The 15036-nt window shown below is 40.8% G+C and overlaps 1 protein-coding gene across 1 annotated transcript in view; it reads right to left on the minus strand.

Moving 5' to 3' along the window:
* DSCAM (DS cell adhesion molecule) overlaps nt 1-15036 on the minus strand; it is a 468801-nt gene that overhangs the window by 42423 nt on the left and 411342 nt on the right. The window contains exons 24-27 of the mRNA XM_063180924.1: nt 13955-14053; nt 13197-13385; nt 11335-11625; nt 6296-6472 (exon numbers count right to left, since the gene is read on the minus strand). Coding sequence (XP_063036994.1) covers nt 6296-6472; nt 11335-11625; nt 13197-13385; nt 13955-14053 — 756 coding nt within the window. The remainder of the gene's footprint in view (nt 1-6295; nt 6473-11334; nt 11626-13196; nt 13386-13954; nt 14054-15036) is intronic.

The raw sequence follows: 15036 nt of genomic DNA on the forward strand, positions 1-15036 counted from the left end.
GCAGAGAATCCTTTGGGGCTATAATTATTTCAATACTTAGTTCAAAAGGCAGAGTTGAAGTGTGGATTTTCAGGTAGGCTTCTGTAAAACTTTATCAACATAATACACGAATTTCTGTGGTATCACCCAGCAAAAACAGGCAGCTCTGCTTTGTTCTCCTGCAGTCTGCTGCTAAACAAACTCACTCTAAATGCTGATTCCCAAGTCCTTAAGTTTATCACACAGCAACAAAGCAGCCTTTTGTGCAACCAAGTGAAGCAAATCTGAGAAGAAAGCAATTCCAAGTTCTAAGTCTTCAAACAACTCTTATATGGAAGTTTACATTTCTTCTTTTATCTGCTTCTTGTAAATCCATCAGCACCTGCCAAGACATTTACTGAATTTATCTTTGTTTTCTCCATCCTACCTTTTTTATTCCTCAATCACCTTTTAGGTCTGCAACACCTACAACAATTTCCTTACTTGTGATCCTATTAAACATCCTGCCTTTAAAATGCCAAGGATGCAGGCAGAAACAAGCCACATCTTAATACATCTCTATAGCTTGTGTTGCACTCATTTTTTAAAGGAATGGACAGACAGAGAGCTCTTTTTATTCATTAAAAATCTCAGCAAAACCCCTTTTATCCACTTTTCTGAATTGTATTTATCTGACACAGTGCCAGCTTGCCCCTCTTAGGCTTTTTTCCTCACCTACCACTGGAGAAGCTGGAATTCTGTGCTCCCTCTAGCTCTGTTTGCTCCACTGCTTCATTTTTAACCTTCCTCCATCCCTTTCCAGCACAAAGCATGGAAGATTCATGGCGGAGGGAAGGATGGTTTATCTGGGGTGCCTCATCTAAACCAAACATTTATTTTGGGCACTCAGAATTCCTATTTTTCACCTGGGATGAGATTTTCTTTGCCATTAACACCTGGAAGTGGCAGTGCCTAATAGATGACAATATCTCTGCCATCAGTCATAAACCGAAAGACCAACACTGCTGCTCCCAAAGGAGTTTTGTTACTGACTTCCAAAAACCCAGGAAGGGACAAATTTCTTCAGAAGAATACAAAAAAGCCAAACAAACACAACACAATGATAATAATGACACTGGTTGCAAGTAATGGGGTTGTTTTTAGCAAATTTTATGATGCTTTTTGCTATTCCAGCAGCACCAGGATCATGAAGACCCTGTGCACACATTCTCCCTCTGGCACACATAATCAGGGTGGTTTAATATGCAAATATTGTTTTCATTCAGCCAGCAGCTTTTTGAAGCAATTGCTGCCTCCTTAAGTGAAGTCTGTGGGTATTTGTGCAAGGAATTCACAACTCAAGAAAAGCAGAAAGAACAAAGTTGAAAATTATTACAAAGTACTTAAGTTTGCTTTTAATAACTTTTTTATCAGGCTTAAATGGCAAACAATCTCTCTCAGATGTTCTCAGGTGTTGCCCAGCACACAGATGATTTCCTTGCTACATCTGGAGAAAAATTCACACAAATTCATGTACATGGCACAGACATGCTTGTTAACACACGTTGATCCTTGGTTAAAGAGATGCACAGGAGATTGTGCACCTTCAGTAAAAAATAACATGAGGCATCAGCAAGACCATGTAATCTGTCAAAAGCTGAATGAGGAATTACTGAAGGGAAAAAACTCAATCAGCTGACTTTAAATTTGTTAATTATTGAAGCAGGGTGAGCAGAACTGCTGGAGTTAATGAAGGGCACACAGGTTGGTGTGGAATGGGACAGAAACAAAGCTGGCAGGAATATAAAGGGTTCCTCTGTATCCATCAAACCAAAATCCAGAAGCTTAAAAGTGAATGTTAAAGAATCATGGAATGGGTTTGGATGGAAGGACCCTTATAGATCATCTCATCCCATCATCCCACCCCTGCCATGGCAGGGACATCTTCCACTGTCCCAGGCTGCTCCCAGCCCCAGTGTCCAACCTGGCCTTGGGCACCCCAGGGATCCAGGGGCAGCCACAAAATCTCTGGGCACCCTATTCCAATGTTTCACCACCATCCTAGGGAAGAATTTCCACCTAATATCCCACCCAGCCCTGCCCTCTGGCACTGGGAGCCATTCCCTGTGTGCTGTCCCTGCATGCCCTGGCAATTGTCTCTCTCCAGCTTTCCTGGGGCTCCTCCAGGCCCTGCAAGGCCACCCTGAGCTCAGCCCAAAGCTTCTCCTGTGCAGGTGAACAATGCCAGCTGTGCCAGCCTTTCCTGCCAGCAGAGCTGCTCCATCCCTCTGCCCATCCTGGAGCCTCCTCTGGGCTCTCTGCAGCAGCTCCAGCTCCTCCCTGCGCTGGGACCCCTCTATAAAACATCATGTGTCCAAACCATCAGCTCCAGGACAAATGTCATTGCCACAAGCCAATGATCAGAGATTTTAATGTGCTTTTCCTGCATTTTTCAGAGATTTTTCCAGAGATTTTAATCTTCTTTTCCTGCTTTCCCTGTTGATCAGCTGATTGATGATACTTTCTAAGACAATCCAGCATCCCTGGCTGTGTCCTGTCACCTCCCATGTGAGATGGTGAAAGCAGGGCTTGGAAAGGGGTGACAGAGGGAAGGAGATGATCTCTGCTCCAGCCAAGCATCACTTCAGTAAAAAAGCCACAGCCATCACTTTTCTTTGCTGGCACAGCCACCTTTTAAATTCTTAACACACTTTTTGCCCTCTGGGAAATCAGGGACAGTGATGGAGTTTTAAATTGCATCCTGCCACTCCTGAACTATCACGCCGTGCTGATCCTTTCTGCTTGTGTTAAGGTGAATTGGATTCCAAAACAAAGGGAAAACCATTCCAGGAGTAGCAGAGCTGGGTTAATGGCCAGAAGGAGCATTAAACCATCAGGCTTCCCTTTGAGAATATCTGCTGAACTCCTGAATTTGTGACATTTTTGTGTGACCTGGCTGGTGGAACAACTAAACTGGGCAAAAATCAGGACTGTGCTGAGAAATTTGTTTTCTTTATAAAGGAGGAAGAAAAAGGTTTAACTGTCCCTACATCCAGACAAGTGGATCAAGAATGGAGAGGCTGCTGTTCTTCAAGAGAAATGGGAACTCAAACCCATTGCTCATAAGCAGGGACACAAATGTTTGCATGCAGAGCACGCTGCAAATAAATCTGCAATTCCCTCTCCTCTTTGTCAAACAGGTTCAAAAAAACCACATCTGCAGCCACAAAGCAAAGAGTTACACCTGTAATTTGCACAAATTATTTAAGAAGGTCCCACTGTGGAGATTATTTTGCTGATGTAGAGTAGAGGAAATCCTGATTTAGGAAAAAAAGAATATTGTGCCTCAAAGAAATCCCACCAGGTCATACAAACCAAGTGATAATGTGATTATTTCCCTTTCAAAAATTGTATAAATTTAACCACAACAAATACTAGAGTAAACCATTTATTTTTCAGTTAGGACTTCAGAAAACTTGCACACATTTGTTTTAGAAAACTTAGTAAGGAGTTCTGTGGAACAGCAATACTTATTGTCAGGAAAGCTTTTAGAACATGAAGTTTCTGCTCCAGAAGAGCAGAAAATGTCAAACATGGGATCGGTCTTCAAAAAGAATGAGCAAAAAAATTCTGAATTCCTGAAGTCCTATCAGTCTGATCTAGGCAATGCACAAAATAATACTAAAAAAGAATTGAGTGAAGCTTAATGAAATGAATTAAAAGGATAAATTAGGCCAATCAATACAGACTTGTGGTCAAGCAGCCATGTCAAACAAAGTGGATTTTTTAAAAATGAGATTGAAATTTGCTGAGAATTAATGACATTGAAAAAAGCTCTCACCGGGATATGATTAAATCACAGTAAAAGATCATTTTTATGTTTCCATAAAACAAAGTTTAAGTAACTCAAACTATTTTAACAGAAAGTAGCATGATGCAAAAATTAACACAGCAGCTATTTAAAAAGGATTTCAACATATTCAGACCACAATTTGAATAATTATTCAGTATTTTCTTTGTGTGTGGGACATTTATCAGTAGTCTGGAGTAAATAAAATAATATCTGATAAAAGTTTGACAATGATACAAGAATTTGGTGCTAAAATATAAGCTAAAATATAAGCAAGCTAAAATTTAAGGAAAATGCCAGATCACTAAGAAAATAATCTGGATCATTAAGTCACACATCAAGAACACAAACCAGGGCTCTACAACAGGGAATGTTTTCCTGTTTCAGAGCAATCAGAGACCTGGCAAATGATCTCAGTGGATAAAATGTTAAGGATGTAAATGATGGGAAAACTAGAGAGGAAAATTAAAATGTATTCATCTGTTTCATTTACCAATTAAAACATTAAGAAATGAATTGGTTACCACCATGTGGAAAGGATATCCTTGGAGACTGAAAATGATACAAAAAAGAACTTCTGTACTGTGGAGAAGACAGGACCAGATGGGATGTGGAGCTGTAGTGTGACAAATTCAGCAAAGTGAGACACAACTTTTACAGAAATGGTACTTAAATACTGACTTCTTTTATCAAAAGTACTGATGACATCTTTTCCACTGTCTGTGTTTAAGTGAAGCTCCAATATTTTTCTAAATTCCTCATTTCTGAGAGGAAATAGTTCTGAAAATTTTTATTTTATGCAAAAGCCACCCTGGTCAGTGATCATCATCCTTCCTCAAGGGACTGTAACTCAAGATTCTATGAATACTTGTAAATTACCATGAAAAAATAATGTGCAGAAACACTTTCTAGAGCCAAAGGGCTTGAGATGTCCTGCTCATTACTGGATGGAATTCCACAGCATTTCTAAGAAGATAAGATAACACTTCCTTTTTCTTTACCACATTTTTTTAAATTAAAAAACCCAAAACTGGGAAGGTAAATGGCTTATAAAGTTTTGAAGAAAAAGTGATTATACAAGCTAAAGCATCCAGATGTCCTGATTTCCAGGGCTGTGTATGAACCATAAGGTTGGTTGTCCTTCTTTATATATGAATTTGCCCATGCCCTCTGTCCTTTTTCTAACTCCAGAATATTTTACAAAGGACAAAATTAGACCCAGAAGAGAGAGAAGTAGGAAGGTCAGAAGGAAAACATAGCATTGGCCCTGGTTTCAATAGGTACCATGATCCCATTTTGGTTAAAATACAAATAACTAATCAATTTGGTGGCTCCTGGAAGAGATTAGGCTTATTTTTTGCAGATGATAAATTGTTTTACTATTAATTCAGGTTTGGATTTGAAAGGATTTTCCTAAATACCTTCAGGAAATGCCTTCCCAAAATACCTTTTGCCAATGCAAAAGCTACAGGGCAGCAGTGTCAGACTGCAAGGGTCAAAAACTTGGCTGTGGCTCAGCCAGGGGTTTTTGCTGGAAAAATGATAAAGCTGAATGAATTCACAGATCTAAATCTTATTCACATAACAAGCAACTGAATTTGAATAAGGATTAGAGGAAAATACAGATCAGCAACAATGAAAAGTCAGTGAACAATGAAGTGTTGTCTAAGTTCTATTATAAAAAATCATGGGGAAAATGTGATAACAAATCTGAGAATCTCTGGTTGTGTGTTCTATCCTACTAAAATCTGGCTACTTTCAATTTATAATTTGGAAATAATGGTTAGCATCTGCTGGAAAACTGAGATTCCCTCACCTTCAGAACATCTGATTTCATGCTTCCAAAAAAAATCTGGTTGTGTGTTCTATCCTACTAAATATCTGGTTGTGTGTTCCATCCTGCTAAATATCTGGCTACTTTCATTTTATAATTTGGAAATAATGGTTAGCATCTGCTGGAAAGTTGAGATTCCCTTGTCTTCAGAACATCTGATTTCATCCTTCCACAAAAAATCTGGTTGTGTGTTGTTCCACGGATACTGCAGTTGTGTGTTCTATCCTACTAAATATCTGGTTGTGTGTTCTATCCTACTAAAATCTGACTACTTTCATTTTATAATTTGGAAATAATGGTTAACATCTGCTGGAAAGTTGAGATTCCCTCATCTTCAGAACATCTGATTTCATCCTTCAAAATAAAAATCTACTTTAAGCTCATTGAGGGAAGCAAACAAACAACAAAAAAAGGAAAGCGAACTAATGAGAAATACCTTCCTTTCCCCCATGCAAAATAATAACAATGTATTTATTAATAATTTTTTAGAAACTTCTGAGCAAAAGAAAAAGGAATTTCTACAGAAAACACACACACTCTGTTCTGTACTGCAGGAAAATGATCCCAGCTGGGGATTGCACACTTTAGTAATGTGCAGCTCCACTCCTGTTTTCATGTTCTGGTAGAGAAAAGTTCCACAGACACCCCCTTACCTCGCAGCCTCTTCAGCCTCTGCTCCCTCCTCCTCCTCCTGACGATCAGCAGCATCACAAAGAGCAGCAAGACCCCCACCAAGATGCAGGAGATGGTCACCAGCATCTTCAGCCCTTCGTTGGTCCCCAGCCCTTCCTCACTCTGCACAACCGACTTGATGAGAGGAGGGATTGTACCTGCAAACAGGGGCATGGCATTAGAGGCCTCCTAAGCAGGACAAAAGATTGACTTCTCAGGGAATAAAGCATTTTGTTGCTTCAGGTGCTGGCAGAACCCTCAGCTGGATTTTTCTGTTTGGGGTGGAGGCTACATTTATTTGTGTGTCTAATGGCCACAAACACATAGCCAGGCTCATGGTGATGAGGGACTGACTGCACAGATTATCAGAAATCCAGAAGAATTGCATTCATTGATTAAGGAAAACCATGCCTGATATGCAGTCAAATACTGTGATTAATTTTGAGTCCTATTAAATTATTAAAAAGCTGTAAGAGAGCTCAGAATTCCTCCCTGTGTCTATTATTTCTTATTATGGGGAAATAGCACTGCTGTGACATTTCTGCTGGGCTATGCTGTGCAAGGAACCCATTTGACAAAGCTCATTTTGTGCCACATACATCAGATTAATCCTTTGCACAGAAACATTCTGCCATCAGTTCTGAGGGTGCAGCAGTGATAGTGATCTGAAATTCAGACAGCCAACCTGATACTAATCTGCTAAAGACTGTCTGACATTATACTCATCAGTAAAACAGGAGAGTAATGCTGGATAGAAACAATCAAATTTTGAGAGGGAAACGAGGGAAATGAATCTACCAGCTACTGGCAGGCAGCTCACTTTTTCATTCTGGGACATATTTGCATTTTGAATATACCTGGCTTCCTGGTGATATATAATACTTGAACTTTTCAATTCTTTTCTTCTTTACCTCTAAGGGACGTGAGAAGAATGCAGCACCTTCTGTGGAAGGCTGTTTAGTCATGGAAGACTTCTCACTCATTTCCTGATTACTATTAAACTGCTGAATGCAACCACAAATGAGGCTATAAAATGCAGATTTCCTTGAAATGCGTAGAAACACGTAAGTATTGTGAACTGTGATGACTTTGGATGGAAGCTATTAAATTTTAACCAGCTACTGAAACATAAAAGTGGCTACTTACTTGCTAAAAGGAAAGGAGGGTGAGAGAGAAAAACAGGCACATCCTTTTTAACATTTTAATTGCTGCATTAAGTGGTATGGTTACATCTCATTATGTGCTATACAGTATCAGAATAAAAAGTGAGATCTGATGCAGTACAGTGTGAGTGCCATAACCACAGTGAAAATGTAGAACCCAAGTCCTGTTTTTTTCAGAAGAGCTATTTCAGCTGCATATAAAGAGAAGAGCAGCTCCCTAAAGGGACAAAGATTAAAAGAAAAGCTACAACCATCCAAACCTATATTAGGTACTTTGGAAAATTTGTTTTCTTACAATTGCATTTGGAATATTTTTCTAATGTTCCACTGCAGTTCTTCTCCATAATTTTCTTTCTTTTTTTTTTTCTAATTTTCTGTTTCTTGAACACACAGCAGGATATTTTCATCTTGCCCTGAGATGCACATTTTGTACTACTTTAAAGGCAAATAAAATTATTAGATGAAGAAATGGAAAGAACTTCAGGCTCCTGGAGGTAATAGTAATAACTGTCTCCACATCCTCCTAAACCCTCCTGGATACTAAAGGGCCAAAGTTTTCTCTGAATTACAGTCACAGAGACCATTAGGTTCCAGATTACCTAAAATTATGTCTTTGATGAAAATCAAATGATAAGTGGCCCTTATTTCACTTAAAGCTGAAGTGTTTAGATATGTGATTATCACTATCCATACCTCTCTCTAGGCAAATGTAAACCTCATAACATTGCAAACAGGCAGTTGGAGCTTAATTAAAAAGTCATACTGCACGTTTTCACATCTCCCCTTTGTTGCTTTTCAGCAATTGCGTTAGAAATTACCAAAAATTAATCCTGGGAGAAATGGAGAAAATAACATTTCAACATTTGCTGTCATTCTAGGTGCCTGCTGGGAATAGAAGGGTCAAAGCTTTTTTCAGGACTCAGTCCCAGACAAATGAGGAGGGTTTGTTTTGTTTTCCAGGTCGGTTCACCATCACCCTTTGTTAGCCTGATTGGTGCCTCACAGAAATTGTAATCTGAATATCTCTGACCCCTTTTTCCCCTAGGTTGCAGCATCTCCCACTGCACCCTGTGAACCCAGGAGTGTGTCCTTCAGGGCAGGGAGTGCCTGGGTGGGTCAGAATCAATTAGCAGAGTTTAGAGCTGATCCGATTTAATGCCAGGGCTACCCAGGAGCTGATCCCTGAGCTGGGAAGCTCCTTTGCAGCTCTCCACAACTGCAGCTGCACAGGGCTAAAAATATCTGAAAAAAACAAGGGGCAGGCAGGTCAGCCAACCTGTAAGCTGGAAATTGTTGCTGAAATGCCCATGAACAGAGAGCAAAAAGCTGCACGTAGGTTTGTCATTAACCCTCTGACCTGATTCAGCACAGGGGGAGATTTGAAGGGGAGGATGCTGAGCCATGATATTCCTCCCACACACAGCAAAGTGACCCAAAACCACGTAACTCTGGGATTTCTGCAAACTTTACAAAGGCTTTATCTTAAAGCTCCTAAAGCTTCTAAGCTTGCTCTTAGCGTTTGGCATCCCAGAACTTTCATACGCTGCGTTCTCTAATCTTCAAAGTGCTACTCTTGTATCTGCTTTATCTGAGGGGCAGCTGTGGCCCCTGCAAGCTGGAAGGGGCTAATCTCACATCACAGGGTGAATCAAAGGTAGAGGCAGGGACAGAACTCAAAAGTGGGGCTGGCCAAGAAGCTTCCATCGGCATTTTTTATGCAAACAAAAATTCCCTGTCTATGGAAGCAAAAATTTCTGTATCAAATACTTGTAAAAATGATGATGATGATCATCATCATCAGTTTATAATTTCAGTTCTGAGTCAAACCTAGCAAATGTACAAAATCTGAAAACTGAAATTTGCTTTTCCATCCCTCTTTTTCCTCTCATAACCTCAGGGTCAGTATTTGAGCTCGCTCTGCCTCTCTAAGGCACAATTCAGTCTTGGCAAAGCACGCTTCACAAACAAAACCAGCAATATCACAAATGGGAAATTTTTTAGCTGACCAGAAGCAGTGGCCCAGGAAATTTAATGCTGCAAATATTTTTTTACTGTTGCATTTTATCCCTTTTAAAGATGCTATATGGCAACATAAAAAATCAAAGGGTGTGCAGGTCACACCAGGGTAAGTATCATCACCCAATCAAAGAGCAGAGCCTGACAACATTTCACATCAGATCACTGTAAGAACAGTTTTGATTTGAGTGCTACAAATGGAAATTTAAAGCTCTAGATCTGCATTTTTATATAAATTCATTTTAAGGTATGGATTAAGACTGTTTGCCCCAATCAAATATAAGTGATGATAATGGAACAACTGAAAGTTGGATGCTGTCTGTGGAAAGATATTGGAAAACAAAACAAAACCAGCATAGGTTAAGTAAAATGAGAAGAAATTAACTCATAATACTTGGAAGCATTATTATTGATAACAGCTACACTTCTCAGTAAAACAAGTCCTTCACATGCCTGGAAAAACCTGGAACATTTGTGAAGTAATTGCTCAGATCCTGGTTTCCTGTGGGCCTCTGGAGTGCTGAAGATCTCACTCTTATTTTGCTAGACTGTCTGAAATAATATGTGGACTTGTGTGGCAGCTTACCAAATATGATGTTTTTCCAAAGAGTGATTAACTATCTGCAAGAGCTTCCGAGTACCCAGCACAAGGCTGGTATACAGCAGAGGATGTGTCAGGTGCTGAGGTTTAAACCTGCCTCAGTCATATCCCACATTTCTGCCTGGGAATGACCCCTGAGCTGTACATGAGTGGTGATGTTCATGTGGAGGCCTGTTACCAACACAGAGTTACAAACAATTACCAGTTTGGTGCTGTCACAACCATCAGCTCCTGGTTGAACTCGCTCACCAGTGCTGTAGCTTAATTTAACGCCACGGATGCTGCCAAGTGGTTGCACAACGCAGCACAACACCCCTGGCAACACAGCAAGGTTTTACACTGGAAGTCTCCAAAAAAGCTCTGGCAATTCCCACTGGAGCAATCCAGAGCTGCCATCTGGAGCCATCTGTGCTGCCTTTTTGCCAGGAATGCAGCCCTTCCCCACTATGGAGCCAACAACCCTCTCACCCAGCCTGGCAGCACCTGAGCTGCACTGAGTGACAAACTGGCATGTTTGCTCCTGTCCTTGTGTCCTGGGTTTTGCAGGGTGGGCAGTAACCCCTGGCAGAAGGGTGGGATGAAACAACAACTCCCTCCTGGTCTGTGTCCTGCTGCTGGGCATGACAGAGCCATCTGTCATGGCCATTAGTTTCACTGTCCCCTGCCTGTGAGCAGAGATGATTGCACTGCCATTGCTTTGCCCTTGGAGGATGTTATCCAGAGGCTTTCCCAGAGGACAACCTGCTTGGCTGCTCCAATGTGTCCCATAATGAGTTTTGGGCTGTGTCACAGGGAATAGCAATTAAGCCAGACACCCCCGTGAATGGCTGCAGGAACAAATTCCATGGAAGACTAAAATTTCATGGAAAAGATGCATGAAATACTAGGAAAGGCCCCTGTAACCACTGGAACTAATGACTTTTAATGTCCTATGATTATGTGTCTCATGGCTGATTGACTTTGGAGTTTTTCCGAGGTGAAGATAAATAAACAATTCCTCTTTTCTGCCTGACAGCCTACTGTCAAGAAATCAGGAGCTATTTTACATCTTTGAGACTTTAACCTCTCTGACAGCATGGCTGGTAGATTCAAAATGTGGTTTTTGAGGAAAAAATAGAAGGATATTTTTTAAAAATATTTTTTCCTGTTTCTGAGGAAAAAATAGATGAGCAAAAAGAAAAATCACATGTGAAACCCAAGCAAAACAGCATCTGAGGCGTAAATTAAAGGAAATACTTACTGCCATCGTAATTGAGCGTGGCAAATTTGGCTTGTTTCTCTGCACAGCCAGCACTGTTGCACACCCTCATTTGCAGCTCGTACCAGGTGGCCTCCTGGAGGTCATAGAGGATGTAGGACTTGGACAGGGATGTCCTCTGGGCCGTGGTCCAGACCGTGGTGCCAAAGGGCCGGTACTCCAGGGTGAAGGAGGTGATGGGGCAGCCGCCGTCGTTCCAGCCGATCAGGTTCAGCCTCACCCGCGTGGTGTTGATGCTGGCAAAGAGCTCTTGCTCCTTGGAGAACTGTGGCTCTAGAGGCAGGGGGATATTCCAGATAAAATGCTTTAATATTGCACACAAAACCTCTCAAAATAGAAAATCTAGAGAATAATTTCTAGGGCAACCTCGATTCTAGCTTAAACTCAGTATCTATATATTCAACTTCCCCACTTCCTCCTTCTTAAATCTTTTTTCCCACTTTGTGCCAGACTCACAAACCCAGATTTTCAAATCAGTGTATGGAAAAAAAGTATCCAAACATCTATTCAAAAAATATGGTTTGTTTTGCCTTGCAGAACTTGATGCAAACTTTTCCTTTATTTTTGACACTTTTCCAGTTCAGAGGATGCTGCTTGCACACTCCTGCAATACTGGCTTGGAGCAGAAATCAGACACTGGCTCCATTTGCTTTATACATAAATATACTCCCTGTCTTCCTTCAACACACAGATAAACAACCCCCTGAATTTTCATAAGAAGAGAAGAGCCAATTTCCTCGTGGGAATGAAATAATGAAATGGAATTGCTATAGTCTGTGACAGTGGAGACACCCTCTTACCAAATATCTGCCAACCCATCTTAGAAAAAAATTATTAGAGAAAAAATGACAGAACATTAGCCTGTGTGGGCTTCAAGTCTCACAGCCACAGCCTTTTTTGTCACAGCCATGTGAATGTTTCCAAAGCCAGAAATATTAAAATATCCAGGCCTGTTTTCTCATCAACGCAGGATCTCCAGCAGAGTGCAGGAGCTTTAGGAGGGCAAAGGGGATGGAACCATGCAGCAATCACATTTCCTGAACGTGATTCCTTTGCCCAGGGTTTTTCTCCTGGGAAATTGAAAGGCAGCAAGAGGCCTCAGAGAAAAGGAAAACAATTCTTGTCTCATTTGCTTCTCCTGTGTTGTGCTCATGTGGAATGTGTTTGGAGCTTGTTTACCCACAGGTGATTGTTTCATTGGATTCTGCTGTGAGTTGTTTTGACTCATTGGCCAATTGGGGCCAAGCTGTGTCAAGACTGGAAAGAGTCACGAGTTTTCATTATTATCTTTTTAGCCTTCTGTAAGTATCTTTTCTGTATTCTTTACTATAGTATATTATTCTTTAATATAATATAGTATCATAAAGTAATAAATTAGCCTTCTGATTGGATTCTGGTATGAGTTGTTTTGACTTACTGCCAATCAGTGCCAAGCTGTGTCGAGAGTCTGGAAAGACTCACAAGTTTGGATTATTTTCTTTTTAGCATTCAGTAAGTATCCTTTCTGTATTCTTTAGTATAGTATAATCTTCTGTAATAGAAAATAGTATAATAAAGTAATAAATTAACCTTCTGATTGGTTTCTGCTGTGAGTTGTTTTGACTCATTAGCCAACTAGGGCCAAGCTGTCTCAAGACTCTAGAAAGAGTCACGAGTTTTGGTTATTATCTTTTTAGCATTCAGTAAGTATCTTTTCTGTATTCTTTAGTATAGCATAGTATTCTTTAATATAAAATAGAGTAAAAAAGTAATAAATTAGCCTTCTGAGAACATGGAGCCCTCCTCACCATCCCTTCCTTTGCTGGTGCCCTGCATTCACAGCAGAACCAACACCCAGAACCAACCTTTGCCGAGCGTCTTGGCCTCGATGATCTCGCTGATGCGCCCCGGCCCCACCCCGTTCTGGGCAGTCAGGGTGAACTTGTACCAGGTGCCACATTTCAGGGTTTCCAGCCGGTAGGATCTCTCACTGGGGCTGATGGGGAAGCTGCCCCACTGCTCACTGTTATCCTCTGAGTACTGCAGGATGTAACCTGGAGGGAAAGCGCAGATGGAAATGGTATCACAAATCCTTCAGGTAACCCAAGGAGGCATTTTAATGACCTAATAAAACTGAAAAAAATCCCATGTGCAGGGAAAGATACAGCTCTCTGCTGACTGAAAGATACCAGGCAATGCATTTTGCCCACTCTGATAACAGCTTAAGTACAATTTTTTATGATGGCTTCAAGGGGAAAAGAAAAGGATGGATATTTCTAAGGACCCTTCAATCAGTAACAAACATATGATGAACCTGCACCCTCCAAAATGAGTGGTTAGAGATTACACATTTGGAAAATCAGATAGAGCAACTGTCATAACAGCTGAGGAGAAAGTGATTAAATGTGTGAATAAACCACCACAAAGACAAACTGCAATTTACTGAAAGCTGTTATCACCATGATAGTGCACATTAAGGGTTGACAGCAATACAGATTGTCTTGTTTTTCTTTTTTTCCTTTTTCTTTCTTTTTTTTTTTTTGGAGCCATTCATAATTTTATACTAATCCTATCAACATATGATAATTTAGTAAGAAGCAGCAATTAACCTGAATTACATTACCTCGGATAGAACTGCCCCCATTGTCTCCAGGTATCCAGGAAAGAGTGATAGAGGAAGATGTAGTTTTGGATACAGTGAGTCTTGGCTGGTCTGGTGGAACTAGATGGGAAAATAGTTAAAAATAGAAAATGCAATCAAATGGTTCGACATGATGTTAATCACTTCTAAGAGTCATTTATCAAATAGCTGCTTTGAGTTGCAAAAAATGCAAATGATTTCTGTCAAAGTGTCTGTTTAGCTGACATCCTTGGTTAAGATGAGAACAGACAAGCTCTCATTTTTTTATTTAATTTTATGCACAATTTTGTCTTTCAATTCCTAACCTTTGTTTTTCTCTGAATTTTTTTGCATCTGTCCCGTTAGCCCTCAATGGCACATGAGCTCCCCAGCCATTAATTTTCATTTTTTTTGATATCTGTTTTGGGGAGAAGATAAAATTTTAGTGACAGGAAACATGTGCTGCCGCAAATGATGCCCCACTCATTCCTGTGTGTGCAGGCTATTATAGCAAAATGAAAAAAAGGTGCAAATCAAGGGCTTCTGCCCGTGCAAATGTGAGAGTTAATTAGATATCATAGATAGATTTGTGACTGGAGGCAGATCCAATCTTCTTCCAAACCACTGAGGCTTTTGGTATAAAGGATTCCCTACCCTGTCAGCAAAGACTGGAAGCACTTCAGCTCTGCTGCTCCCCATAAACATTATGCGGGATGCAAGATCAGGGTTCCAAGGATCAGCTGCTGACTGAGTGCAGGAATAAAACAGGGGTTTAAACTCTCATCCACTTTCCAGTTCCCAGCTTCCTTTGGAGGAAAATCATGGAATGGTTCGGGTTGGAAAATAGCTTAAAGGTCATCTCATTCCAATTCAGTGCCATGGGCAGGGACACCTTCTGGGGTCCCAGACTGGTCCAAGCCCTGCCCAACCTGGCCTTGGACACTTCCAGGGATCCAGGGGCATCCACAACTTCTCTGGGCACCCTGTGCCAGGCCCTCAGCACCCTTGCAGGAGGAATTTCTTCCAGCATTAAAGGGCAGAGAAGGAGCCCTGTCACATCCAACAAGTTGTGCTGGATAGGGAAA

The sequence above is a fragment of the Melospiza melodia genome, chromosome 2 (genome assembly GCF_035770615.1).
Source record: "Melospiza melodia melodia isolate bMelMel2 chromosome 2, bMelMel2.pri, whole genome shotgun sequence".
Classification (NCBI taxonomy): Eukaryota; Metazoa; Chordata; class Aves; order Passeriformes; family Passerellidae; genus Melospiza; species Melospiza melodia.